Consider the following 13,479-nt stretch of genomic DNA (forward strand, 5'->3'; position numbering starts at 1 on the left):
ACAAACACTGTTATTTATTTCGGAACAAATTTAATGTACTACCAAAGGAGAAATCTCCTGCAAAAGTTTTACTTTTTACAGCCAGTTTAAAAAAAACAAATGTGATAAGAAATGAATGTGTAATAAAAGCCACAGATGCGATTGTATTCTCTGGGTAAGGACCCTCTCTCAAAATTCAGCAGGTTTTCATGAAAAATCATTGTGTTGATATTACCCAGCTTCTCTCTGTTATTCAACTTGTCATTAACAGGCATAAATGTGGAATTTGCAAACACATCTTTCCTGTATCTGTTACAATATACAAAAACCTACTCCATTGCTTGCTTCTCAGTTTTCTGTCTCATCTGGAACTCGATTAACAGCACTTAAATACTACTGTTAATAAATGCTGAATGGTTGAAAGCAAAATGACAAATTTCAGATCAAGTTGGTAGCCTTGACCCAAAAGAGCTGTATTGTTAAAGGAGAGGCTGCTGGTGATGGGCGCTCAGTTCCACTCTCTCCTCAGCTGTGCTCACTCAGTGAGGTAGAAGTGCATCTTGTCATTGATGTTCTTCCTCTCTGGGTTGAGCCTCTTCAAGATCTGGGCGAGCACGTTGACTGTCTGCTCGCTGCTGAGGCCTGTGCGCTTAGTCTGGAACTTCTTCAGCAGGTCTTTAGTGGTCATTGGCTTCCTGATGAGATACCTGCGCACGGCATCCTCCGTCAGCAGCACATCACTAAAGGGGAGATGTTATACATGCTTGAAATAAGCAAGACATAATGCAGTTTGTGACTGGCAATGCTTGAAGGGATAAAATAGGCATCATGAGCTGTAATGTGGTGAAGAATTGTGATGTTTTGAGACATTTGGCATAAACTCTGCATTATGGGTCTAATAAACACAGTGTCATAGTGTTACTGGATACAGTACTGCAGTGCTTCCCACAGGTTTGAAATATACTTGCGGAGGTAGCCGCAGCTGGGTGGAAAATCCTATTACACGGCCAAAAATGGTCTACTACATGTGACAAATAACAAATTATTAATGTTAATGTTAAATAATGTGGGATTTTTTAACAATATTTGTATTTATTGAAATTCAATTTAATTACATACTCACCTATTATGCATTGTAAATTATGCAAAATTACAGCATTTAAATGGTAGAATTCTCCTTGCTTTGTCATATAGTGTCTTTCTCAGTGAATGGGACACAGATTTTACTGATACTAGTAAAATCTATATATTGAATAATATGTCAAATAATGTTCTTTGACTTTTCTTCCTGTGGGGAAGCATTCCAGTCAGAAACTACAATAGTTTACTATGAATTAAATGGAAATTAAATTAAATACCATTGTGTAACCTAAATACCAATAACGTCCAGAAAAGAAAAAAAACCGACTTTTAATTAAAAACAAGCCCGATAAACACCGGGACTCTTATTTTTAAATGTCTGCATCGCGGCCTGGTCCTTCAGATGAGAGATAAAATATGCATTCTTACAACCGTCTAAAACATATTATATAAAGGTCATAAGTAGACATTGTCATAATTCAACGAGTTCATAAGCAATCGCTTGCCATAAATGTGTGCTATTCATTGATTGAGAGTCACTTTGAAGCAGTCTGAAGCGCTGTTGCGCGAACCTGTTGAACAACGTGCAGCGCTCTTTTTTTAATGAAATCATAGCCTTTTGAAATTTAATAATCAATAGGCTCAGGCTGTATCGCAATTTATGTTTTCCCATCCTCAAATATAAGAATTCTTAAAATAATCATTAAGATGTTTGTTTTACCATTTCATGTATTGAAGACTTTATGAAATTCAATTTAAGAAAACTCGCCCTGAGGGATTTTGCTTTATTCGCATGCGTGCTCCTAAATACATTTTACAGTTCGCACACATCTAGTTTTAGTCACAAATAAACTTGGGCCCGCCCAAGTAAAGTCTATGTGGGGGAAACACTGGTACTGTATGGTTTAATGCAAGTTTAACTGGGTCCTCCTTCTCTCAGGGGATAGAAGAAATCAGCTAAAAGCTGGAGAAAAGACCCAGGACACAGAGATGGGGAGAAGAGATGGAGAGCTGAGGGTTTAGATAATGTTTAAGAAAAAAAAGTACCTGGCGCTGGGGGTGGATTTCCCTGACGCTGGTTGGGGTGTGCTTTTCCCTGAAGAGCTCTGAGGGCTGGGCTCCATCTTTAATCTCTTCGCAGCCGGAGTCTCTGAGCTGAGCACAGTTGTCTGCCGCTTACCTGAGACAGAGGAGCAGATACATGAAGTTAAAACTTTACCTAACCCTTAGCAGTGAAGAGAAACAGAGACAAGATGAGATACTAGTCAGATAATACAATTAATGTCACGGCTTATTACAAAACTTCTCTCATCATCTACTCACCCTCATGCCATCCTAGATGTATATGACTTTCTTTAGATAAACACAAACAAAGATTTTTTTTTAGACAAATAATTCATCTCGGAGTCCATATAATGAAAGTGTATGGGACTCCCAAAATTGATGCTTCAAAATAAATAAACATAACAGCCCCCTGTACCAACTGAGTCATATGCATTACCCTGTTCACTTCGTTTGGTTTTTAAAGCTTCAACTTTGGAGGTCCCGTACACCTTGCATTATATGGACTCTATGGATTATTTTTCTAAAAATCTTTGTGTTCATCTGAAGAGAGAGTCATACACATTTGTGACAGCATGAGGGTGTGTAAATGAGAGAATTTTCATTTTTGGCTGGAATATCCCTTTACCTGACAAAAGTTTGATCAATTAAAAAAAAAAATTATTATATAAAAAAACAACAACATATTAATATGCTCCTAAACCCACTTTCTGTAATCTATTTTCATGCTATTTTCTTGCCACAACATCATGCAGTAATTTTTTATTTTTTCTCTGCAAACATGTATGCTATTAAATCAAGCAAGTAATAGCCTTGCAGTTCGTGCAATTCATTTGATTAACTTTTTAATCAGCTGTGTTTCATGGAGTGTACCTTGCTCTAGTTTGTTGGCAGCGGCACGGAGAGTGTTGGAAGTGGCAGCGCTGTCGATAGAAGGTGTGCCAGGTCGACTTCCTGTCCTTGAACTACCTGCTGAGCCACGACCACCCCCTCGCTTAGGAGGAGTGCGCTTCTTCTGTGAGAGAGGAGACAACAAGAGAGCACTGTACCATATACACATGAAACAACATCAGAATCTTCTCTCTCATACTCTCTCCCAAACACACACACACACACAAATATAAACCATTACCACCATGAACAGTGCTGAAGCTGCCTCTCCTTCAATATCACTGTCCTCAGAGCTGTCGGATTCGCCACTGCTGTCTGTAACAACATACACAATGATTTTTACAAAATGGGAAAAAATAAATATAAAAATATAGAGAATGTCAACATTATGGAGGATTTTGGAAGATTAGCACTTAAATTACAAAGCATTTATCAATATATTAATTATAAAAGTTAAAAGTTGCATTTAAAATAATTCAATACATTATTTTACTGTTACATTTAACTACAATTATGAATGTGTATTTTTATTTTTAAACGAAATCATTTTTAAAGGTTTCATATAAAAAGTTTTTATTTTTAAATGAACTGATAATTAATTCCTTCATTTTATTTTTATGTTTAGTGGTATGCCTACTAGTATCCAATAAACATGACTAACTCTTTCAAATACAAAGAAAAAATCCAAAATTAGACTGCCTTTACCTTTCTTTTTCTTCTTTTCCACCTGCACCGGTGTCTTCTTTCCATCTTCTTCCTCTTCTTCCTCCTTGCCATCTTCTTCATTCTTGTTTTCTTCCTCACTCTCTTCCTCACTCTCAGACATTTCATCAATTCCTGAAAAAAGCCACTGGAGCTTCATGGAGTCGCCTCAAATCAAACATCAGAATTAAATGAAGTACACTCCTGTAGAAAGGCAAAAACAAACAAAAAAACACTTTCAGAGTCACTAACCTTTAGGGACGTCCTCTCCCTTATTGGGCTTCGTCTTCTCTGGCTCTTCTTCTTCAGAACTGGAGCAAAGAAAGAATGATTATGACTAGACTGCATTAAACATGAAGAGAGACTTTGTATAAAGGGCTGTTAATATTTGGCAAAAGTAACTGTACATAAAGATTTGTGTAGTAGTCACCTGCTCTCATCAGACATGTAGTCCACCTCCAACCCCTCAAAGTCACCATCATCACTATCCTCGAACCCTTCCAGGTCGCTGCCCTTTTTCTTCTTCTTCTTTCCCTTGCCTTTGGGGCCTTTGTCCTTTTTAGCTTTTGACTTGGCTTCATCATCTGCATTGAAAGAAGGCATTTTGGTAAGAAAGCCCTACATTTGACACTCCTCTCGTTCTCAGAGCCGTTGCTCACCATCTCCATTGCTGCCGTCACTCTCATCGCTGCTCATTTCCAAATCGTCCTCAAGGTCATGTATGCGCAGGTCTCCTCCCCTGCCTCCCTTCTTCTTCTTTTTCTTCCCCCCTTTCTCTCCTTCCTCCTCATCATCCTCTCCTCGCTCCTGTCCTCTGAGGCGTCGCTGAAGCATGATACTGAAGTGATTCACCACGTTGTTTCTCCTATGTGGAAAAATAAGCAGATGTGGTGTCTGAGCTTTAGACGCGTTTACAATTATTTGACACTGGCCGCTCAGGAGAGCCATCAGAGCTGTTCTCATGAATGCAACACTCAACCTGCCCTCACCTGCCCCACTCTTCCTCTGCCTCCTCTGCTGTGAGCGTGCGGTGTTTGGCCTGCGGTGTGAAGTTGTACCAGGCGTGAACGGGAAACGCCTCAAAGGCCCCATCAGCACACTGTGTGAAGATGTAGTAGGAAGCGTTCTCCGAGACTCCACCTTTTTTCAGACCCTTGAATCTGAGTGATAAAGAGGAACAATAGGGCAGTGTTTTAATGAGGTGTTGTCCTGATAAAAGGCATGGAACATAAACTCAACACTCAACAAAATGCTGACGGCAATTAAAAATCATCTCTTAAATCACAATTTAAACTGGTCTTACTGCAGGGCTGAATGAAATCAGTTTTATTTTCTGTGTTGATATGTCCATTTAAACTGTTAATGAAATTTGAATCATCAAAATGGCTGTCTAATCAATTGAATTCATAAAACGTCAACATTTTAATTTATTAAGACTGTAACAGTAATAGTGCCCTGATTTTTTTTCTGGATTCTGTGTTTTATAATTTAATACAAATATATTATCAAAAAAGGCAGTAATCAATGAATGCATAAAACGTTTTCATTAATCATTTAAAACGTAATCAAATGAAATTTAAACAATTCCTTTGATGTTTGGCAAAAAAAAAAAAAAAAGTGCTGCACAACAGAGATTTACTGTTTAAATTCAAATATGGATGAAAAATTGTGTGATTTTCCTTAAAAATACCATTTCAGTTAACTGTATTACTATTGTTTTATTACTTTGAGAAGTACAATCTATTGTACAGTAGGACAGGGTTTCTGTCATATATTCAAGTCAAACCAAACTTTGAGCTTCTGTGTGTATCTGTCGATAGTTTTTATCAAATGCAGTTGTGAAATGCTTTTGAAGTGACTCTCAGAGCAGCTCTAGAGATGAAGTTTGTGTGTTCATATCCACATTATTTTTGACATAAGGGTGGACACAGCCACTTTTAACTTGTGTAATTCACTTTCAGTTATTTTAACAGTATAAAAACAGTCTGTGTTGCTGCTTGATATTGCAAACTGGTATTTGTTATCATATTCATTTAATGTATTATCACAATCATAAACACACTGGTTCGTAGTGCAAATAATTTGACCTTATAGTTATTTTCCTTATAGCAGCTAATAAATCATAAGTCTAACACATTATAAAAAAAAAACGGCTTACTTCCACATTGCAAAATAAGGTGGGGTAACTCTTTATTTTAAGGTGTCCTTGTTACACGTTACATGTACTTACAATAATAATAACAATACATTATGCATAATTACATACAATTAAAGGGTTAGTTCACCCAAAAAAGAAATTAGGCTGTGTTTTACTCACCCCCGAGGCATCCTATGTAGGAATGTAACGATTCACTCAACTCACGATTCGATTCACGATTTTGATTTTACCAAAATTAGATTTAAGACAAATTATAAATTAAACGTGTCCTTTTATAGCTGGATAGTTAGAGAGCAGATGCTGAAAACACTGTTAGTGTCATGCTTGCTTGAGTATGTGTAGTAGAAAAATCTTCGCCATTCATTCACACAGAACAACAATTATTGGCTTATTAAGATTTACTGTAAGTATGGGTAGCTAAACTTACTCAAATGTAGCACAAAACAAGTGTCAATAAGACAAAAAGTATAAAAGCAGAAACGTGTACCTTCTTCCTGCCTTGCCATTAACTTTAAGGATCCAGGGCTGGTCCTCCACCTTGAACTCCTTCGTAACGATACCATACTTCTTCCTCCGTGCTTCCTCTCTCTGTTTCTTTCCAAACTCACTGCCGGCTGCCCCCTCCTGAGTCTCCTCTTCGCCATATATGCGCCTATTACTCATGTCACGCTCCATACGAGCCTAAACATTGCATATATACACAGAGAGAGAGATTGAAAAATACAGTGAAGGAAATATTGCATGGTAAGTGTAAGCAGTGACCATATATAATGACTGTTACCTGAGTCCACGTGGAACAACTGACTTTATCACCAGCATTGAAAGCCATTATGTTGTATTTCTTACTGGTGTTTCTGTTGGGCAAAATACCAGAATTCAGATATCAACCGCTTTCTTTGACAGCACTATAGAGTCAGTAATTGAATTTCTAATAGAAGTATATAATAATAAAATAAATAAAATACAAATCTTACTTTGGAACTCGTACAACATACTCCGTTGCGGAGGAACTGCTGCTCCCCTGCAAACAAGAACAATCTCTTAGGCCTGAGAGACAGACAACACTGACAAAATGTTTTATTGCCGATCTGTACAGTATGATGATTGTAATAGATAAAAATGTAGACATAATTTCTAAAATGACGCACAATTTGCATTCTGCCGAATCTGGCTGGTGTTGAACAATCCGACCAACCACAACTATGCTGAGGCACTTACCAGGGACGTCATCACTGCAGAGCAAGAAGTCCCGTTAATAACCTGTGAGAACATATAAGTGTATATGAACATACACTGCATACATACAACAGAACACTTTCACGACTCTTGTTGTGCCGACATCTAAAAGTTGTGGTTGCAGCATCACATACCACACTGTAAAAAAAAATTGGCAGTCAGCCTTGATTCATTTATTCTGTCAACCATAGTGTTGAGAAAAAGTGAGTAGTTCAGCTACAGTATACAGTAGTTGAATATGTTACTTAACTAATTTATAGAAAAAGTAAAGTGGATTTCAGATTAACAACCATTTATCAATGATATAGTGTAATATTGTTGTGCATTCTAAATGTTCGTCTGTAACTTGTTATTGATTTCTTTCTCCTTTCTAAATAATAATTTAGGTTCCACTCAATATTTCAAGTTCATATATTTATTTTATTTTGGTAAATACTCCCAAGGCATTATGGGAAAATAAACCCATTAATGAAAGCCCGGCTCTCTAAATGATTCAAACTTTTAATAAGTCCCAATAAAAATAAAAAAAATAATAAAATAAAATATATATATATATGCAATAAAAAATTGAATTAGTATTTTTTTTAAATTATGATCCATATTTTTACTTTATGGTAAATATAATTTATACTTTTTCCCTTTTGATTTTGGGATGAAATGTGAAGCTTTTTGGACTTTTTAAATGCATGTATGTATTTATTTATTTATTAATTTATTGTGGGACTTGTTTACATACTATGGGAGGAGTTTTTTATTCTGTTTGTCATCATTAAAATGTTCAGAGCAGAGTATTGTTTTGATAATATCAGCTGCGGCGGGTTTCAAGCTTTTAAAGAGTTATCGCATTCACCATGTCTACCGTAAAATGGACATGTTCTCAGTTTTCTTGTTATGCTGGATTAATGCAACAACAATGATATTATTCCTGGCTTGAATGTAAGCAAAACGCGTTAAGCTAGCCGTAAAATATCTATTTGTTTTATGAGGATGTTGATGTATGTGTGAAATCAACTGAACGTACCTTCAACCGGCTAACGTTAACTTAACTAGAGATCATCCGATGCTCTGCTTCACTTTATAACGCTTAAACTTGTATCACCTCGTCCGGCTGCCTATCCGTTTCCTATTTGGGTATTCTAGAAAACGAAAGAGTGAATTCACCTCCAAAAATAGATAAATAAAGATACAGTAACAAATGTAAGGATAAGACAAAAGCAGCCCACAACGTCCACAGCTAAAAGTCTTCTTCTCTACGCTGGTCATCAGCCTCTTGAAGACTTACTGCCACCTGCTGCACCGAAGCGAACACTGCAGTGAGTGCAGTCGGTGTGCAGTAGAGGGCTTCTCGGGTCTTCTTCTTGTACGATTTTATGGCGGTTGACAAGCCAACTTATGGTGTATTACCGCCACCAACTGGACTGGAGTGTGAAGCATTAACGGGAAAGAGGGAGAAAAAAGAAAAGAAAAAAAAACCCCGGTAGTATTAATATGAAATTTTAATTCTACTTTATAATCCTGTTATCTTCAGATAACTAAGAATTTCTCTCATAATACTTTTCTTGATGTTGATTGCTCTTCTCGGGTCCTAAACAGTCCTTGAACGAATAGCGTTTTTTTACTTCTTCTTCTTATAAGTTTGATGGCGGATTGCAACCATGACTTATCAGGTGCATACCGCCACCTACTGTATTGGAGTATGCAGCATGGATTATATCCTATGATTATATCTCAATGAATGCACTTTACATTATATATATAAAAAAATATATAATAATAATAGTAATAATAATAATAAATTAATACATAAATATTATAGCACTACTATCTAAATCCTATAATATACCCCTGTATCCTTCAGATATTCCACAACAGCATCCTGTGCATCTTTAACCCCTTCTCATGTTGTTCCCAAAACACCCTCAAGGTTCCATTTTCTTCCTATCTGACTTATCTTTTGGTTTAATCTAATCCTCTCTTCCCTATACTTCCTACAATGTAACAATATATGTTCTGCATTTTCTGTGATTTTACATTCCGTACATTCATCTGATTTACTTTTACCTAACAAAAACAATGTTTTATTTAACCCTGTGTGGTCAACCCATAGCGGTTTCTTGTTGTTTGTATTCATTATTTATGTAAATCTAAATAATCTCAAAGAGGAAAAATAAACACACCTATATCTGTATTCAGATATAGATAAAGAGGGGTGTTTATTTTTCCTCTTTGAGATTATTTAGATTTACATAAATATCTATCTATATTTGATCTAAATCTATGAGAGATCATAGATAGATAGATAGATAGATAGATGTGCTAAAAACACATCTCTTCCATCTTTTTTGACCCTCTTACTCGACTCTCTATTCTAATTCTATTTTATCTGTTTGTTTTCTTTTTATTTAAAAAGGCCTCTAACACTAGCTTTCTCTATTCTTTTTCTATTCTATCTACTTGTTTTCTTATTCCCATGTCCCATGGATTGATTTTTATAATTCATTTGTTTCTTTGTTTGAAACAATAACACTGGCCTGGAAACTTAGCCCTCATCCCAGACTTTTAATCTTAAACTATGAAAATCATGACATGAACATGAACAGACATGTTTTAAACAGTAAGTGAAATTAAAAGAAACCATTTTTTTATGTTTTAAGAATTTCCTACATTTTTGTTGTGTATAATTTATTTTTAAGCTGTCAGAAATTTTGTCAAATTACTCAAATAGTTTAAAAAATATTATTTCAACAATAAAGCTTGACTAAAATTCTGGCTGTGAAATTAGCCATAACAAGACAATGGAGTTGGCTATTTTATTCAAAAACAAAAACAATACATAATTTGAGATAACTTTCAGGAATAATTTGAAAAAAAATGACAAATCGGTGATGTTTACATGCACTGCTAACATAATAACAAAAAATGTGTTAAAACCATTTATTTATTCATATTTAAATGGCCACAAGGCCAAAAGCTGATATTTACCATATAATGTTTGCAAAGTTATGTCAATTGAAAGACATAAACAAAACAACAACAACAAAGAAGCAAAGGAATCTAGAAAACATAAGCACACACACAAAATATTGTTCATGTAGGCTTGACTTTGACCAAAGTCACTGTGCACCCATAGAAAAGAGAGACGAGGAAGAGGACGAGGAAGGCACAGGCCATGTTCCAGGCCTCTTCAACTGTATCCTGTGCAATAGCTTCAGGTTTGTTCTCATTCATAAATATAGCCTCTTCAAATAATGCTGTAAAAAAGCATAAGAATAAATTAACATTTAAACTTCATTATTTCCTTGATAAAATTGTTTTAGTACTTGAAATCTAGGGTACCTGTTTTCGTTGAGATGTTAGGCGACAGGATTCCAGTAACATGAGTGACCTCACATGTGTACACCTCACCAGGTACCCAGTCTGAAGGTTGGAGATCCAGGTGACTTCGGATGCTAAATTTTCCATCAGGGCCTTTTGCAGGGTGAGTGATCCTGTGGGCAGACACCTCAGTCTTACCTAGCCACCAGGTGATGTTGATGGCAGGTGGGCTGAAACCAAATACCAGGCACACTAGCTCAGGCACACTAGTACCCTGCAGCAGCTCTACAGATGGAGGAGAGCGAATCAACGAGGCTAAAAAAAAAAATGTAAAAAAAAAAAAAAGTGTTAAAAGTTCTATAATTATATATATTTTATATTTTTTTAAATTATACTTTTATAATAATTTTATTGATATAACTTCAATTGAAACCTTTCTTTACAAGGATATCAAAGTTTTTCAAAACCATATGAAACCAACATGAAAACAATGTCAGCAATTAAATCAAATCAATCCTATTTAAAATATCAGGTCAATTTCTTCCAGATGGCACCCACCATACAAGTTCTCTATAGTGGCGGTGATTGGACTTTGGGATGACTCATGAGAAACAACACACGAGAACGTGCCGTCCTTCCACTCTGATGCAGGCAGCATTAGGGCACTATGCATTGAAAAACCTCCTGACGTGTGAGCAGCCACAGGACTGTTAGTGAACTGAGACGCATCTAGCTGTGTCTCATTTAGTTGCCACTGCACAGAGATATCAGATGGGAAGAAACCAGTGATCAAGCAAAGAAGGCTGGCATTTTGGAGTCCAGAGAGATCACTGTCTGAGGGTCTGAGGATTCTAACAGTGGGTTGTTTGGGGTCTGCAGGCATAGGGCAACAATTAGTAATCAGAAAATAGTCTCTGCAATGGCAGTGCTGAGAACTGTGAGTGCTCACCTCGGGTTTTTGAGATTCTCTTCTCCTGTGTATAATCTGAGCACAGATGCTTAACCTCACAGGTAAAGAGAGCATATGCATTCCAATCTGTAACTAAAACCTTCAAAATACTTTCTTTGCTTTGAGTCCCATTGGCATGAACTCTAGGCTCTTGTTCATGGCCATTTGGATTGGGAACGATACCATTCACTTTCCATTGAATGGAGAACAACTTGAGACTCTGACCAACAACCAAACATGTCAAATAGACAGAGGTGTCAGATCTCACACTACTGAGGGATGGACCCACCAGGTAGAACTCTGCCCGCTGACTGGATGGTACAATCACTGTTGGACAGTGAACACATGTGTTGAGAGATTACATTCGCTGACTCAAAGGTAAGGAAGAAACCAAACATTCTTGCATAAACTATAATATTATCAGATATCTGCATCTCATTGCAATGTTGATTATAGAGAGGGGGTTCCTGTCACATTTGGCATGTTTACCTGTGCAAATACTGATGCTTTTCTCAGCAGTTGCAGTTTTAGTTTTAGTTTCACACGTGATCTCTTGATTCCACTCTTGCTGTGGCACCAGTATCTCACTGAACACTTTCACACGTCCATCTTCCATCATTGTAGCGTCTGAAGCTCTCCCAGTTTTCTCCCCAGATACTGAAAGCCACTTGATTTTCGGGTCAAATCCTGTCACAGAACACAGCAGCTTCTGTGGGTCTAAACTAGATCGACTCACACTGGGAACAACAGCAAGCTCTATGGTAGGATTGCCTGAGGGGGAAAAAAAAATCAAGTTTCAAGTGTTCAGTGAAGAAAAAATAATACATCCTTAATAAAATTCAATGCATTACATCAATTACTGTCCCCAGTATAGTTAATGTTGTATTGATGAAATGTTCATTTCTCACCAAAAATGTTTCCAGTAGGTTTGGATTTCCAGAATTTGGAGAGCCTATGAACTGTACAGGTAAAGGTTTTTCCATTCTTCTGGTGCTCACTAGGTATTGTAAAATGTGTGGTCAAGGACCAAAGGTTTTCAGAAGGGGCCCAATCCACACAATTTAAACCTGAGACTGGAGTATCTTCGGACTGGAAGATGATGCAGACCTCACCAGAGGGAAGACCATTTACAACACACTCCAGCACAGCACTGGCTGCCTGCATTGATTCCACGAAAGGCCTCCTGATCACCACCACAGGTTCTTTCTTTATATCATCTGAGGGACACAAATATACTTTATCACATGATATGTAGGTTTTAGAACCTAAATCATCATCAGGAACTTTGACAAATACTAATCAGTGCAAAAGAAACCACTTACCAGCTTTAATTTCCACCTTCTCTAATTTGAAACATGGATGTTTAGCGGTACAAACAATGGTGCTATGAGTCAACTCTTGTCTGGACAAAGTCAAGTTGCTCACAATGTTATTAATGGACGGCTCTTTATGTTCTGTGGTGCCTTTTCTACGTATACCGTTTATCAACCATGACACTTCAGTGTTGTCTGGTGCTTTAACAACACAGGAAATTGTGCCCTGACTCCCCTGTATAATGTCTCTGAGATGGGATTTCTTTACTTGGACTGAAGGTTTGAAGAAAGACTTTTCTGTACAGGTGAAATAAATAAAGTTAGCTTTACAATCACATGTGATGATGTTTATACTGTCAAGCATAAACTGTTAGTAGAAGGTTTGAAAAGGTTATCGAGAACAAATAAAACACCTTTGCAGCAGAACTACACCAAAATACTGTGTCATGTCAAAACTAGATCTTACAGTATTTCTGAAAAAGCATCTGGAATTCTGTTCAAATTGCAACTTGACCTCTCACAGAATAGGCAATGTAGTATAAACAAAGGTACAAAGTTTATGAAAATGCTTATTGAATACATTCAAATGGACATGTAAATGAATGCTGTTGATGTTTCAGTGTGGTGGTTATTTACACCATGGGAATTTTTTAAATGTTGCAGATACTGAAAACAAAGACGGACAGAAGAGGAAATCAGAATCATGCTTCAGTGAACATAGCAAATAGCAGATGGAAACGTTAAGTAACAGTCAAGCTGAAATAGCCACCGAAAGCAGAACTGATAACCATCTG

At 36.8% G+C, this 13,479-nt stretch overlaps 1 protein-coding gene and 1 gene segment (V, D, J or C); both read right to left on the minus strand.

The window, feature by feature from the left end:
- Window positions 1–13: 13 nt before the first annotated feature.
- Window positions 14–8,403, minus strand: LOC107723205 (general transcription factor IIF subunit 1-like). Of its 3 annotated transcripts, XM_016531760.1 has the most exons (15): window positions 8,332–8,403; window positions 8,130–8,244; window positions 7,091–7,132; window positions 6,847–6,893; window positions 6,654–6,726; window positions 6,360–6,553; window positions 4,704–4,874; window positions 4,374–4,579; window positions 4,145–4,298; window positions 3,967–4,025; window positions 3,718–3,849; window positions 3,254–3,327; window positions 2,995–3,136; window positions 2,107–2,239; window positions 14–719 (listed from the first exon to the last, which is right to left on the minus strand). In XM_016531760.1, exons 3-15 carry the CDS (start codon window positions 7,100–7,102, stop codon window positions 515–517), a joined length of 1,602 nt encoding a protein of 533 aa, XP_016387246.1. In that variant the 5' UTR covers window positions 7,103–7,132; window positions 8,130–8,244; window positions 8,332–8,403; the 3' UTR covers window positions 14–514. The 3 variants fall into 3 exon arrangements, with proteins under 3 accessions (XP_016387246.1, XP_016387245.1, XP_016387247.1); XM_016531759.1 differs by having other exon boundaries at window positions 8,130–8,403; XM_016531761.1 differs by having other exon boundaries at window positions 3,257–3,327; window positions 8,130–8,402.
- Window positions 8,404–10,056: 1,653 nt separating this feature from the next.
- LOC107723202 (Ig heavy chain C region, membrane-bound form-like) lies at window positions 10,057–13,049 on the minus strand. The segment is given in 7 exon segments: window positions 10,057–10,359; window positions 10,445–10,738; window positions 10,982–11,296; window positions 11,373–11,699; window positions 11,862–12,143; window positions 12,281–12,589; window positions 12,695–13,049. Coding segments are annotated over 7 exon segments (2,046 nt in total).
- Between the last annotated feature and the right edge of the window lie 430 nt (window positions 13,050–13,479).

This window comes from Sinocyclocheilus rhinocerous, unplaced genomic scaffold, assembly GCF_001515625.1.
Source record: "Sinocyclocheilus rhinocerous isolate Xijiao unplaced genomic scaffold, SAMN03320098_v1.1 scaffold2560, whole genome shotgun sequence".
NCBI lineage: Eukaryota > Metazoa > Chordata > Actinopteri > Cypriniformes > Cyprinidae > Sinocyclocheilus > Sinocyclocheilus rhinocerous.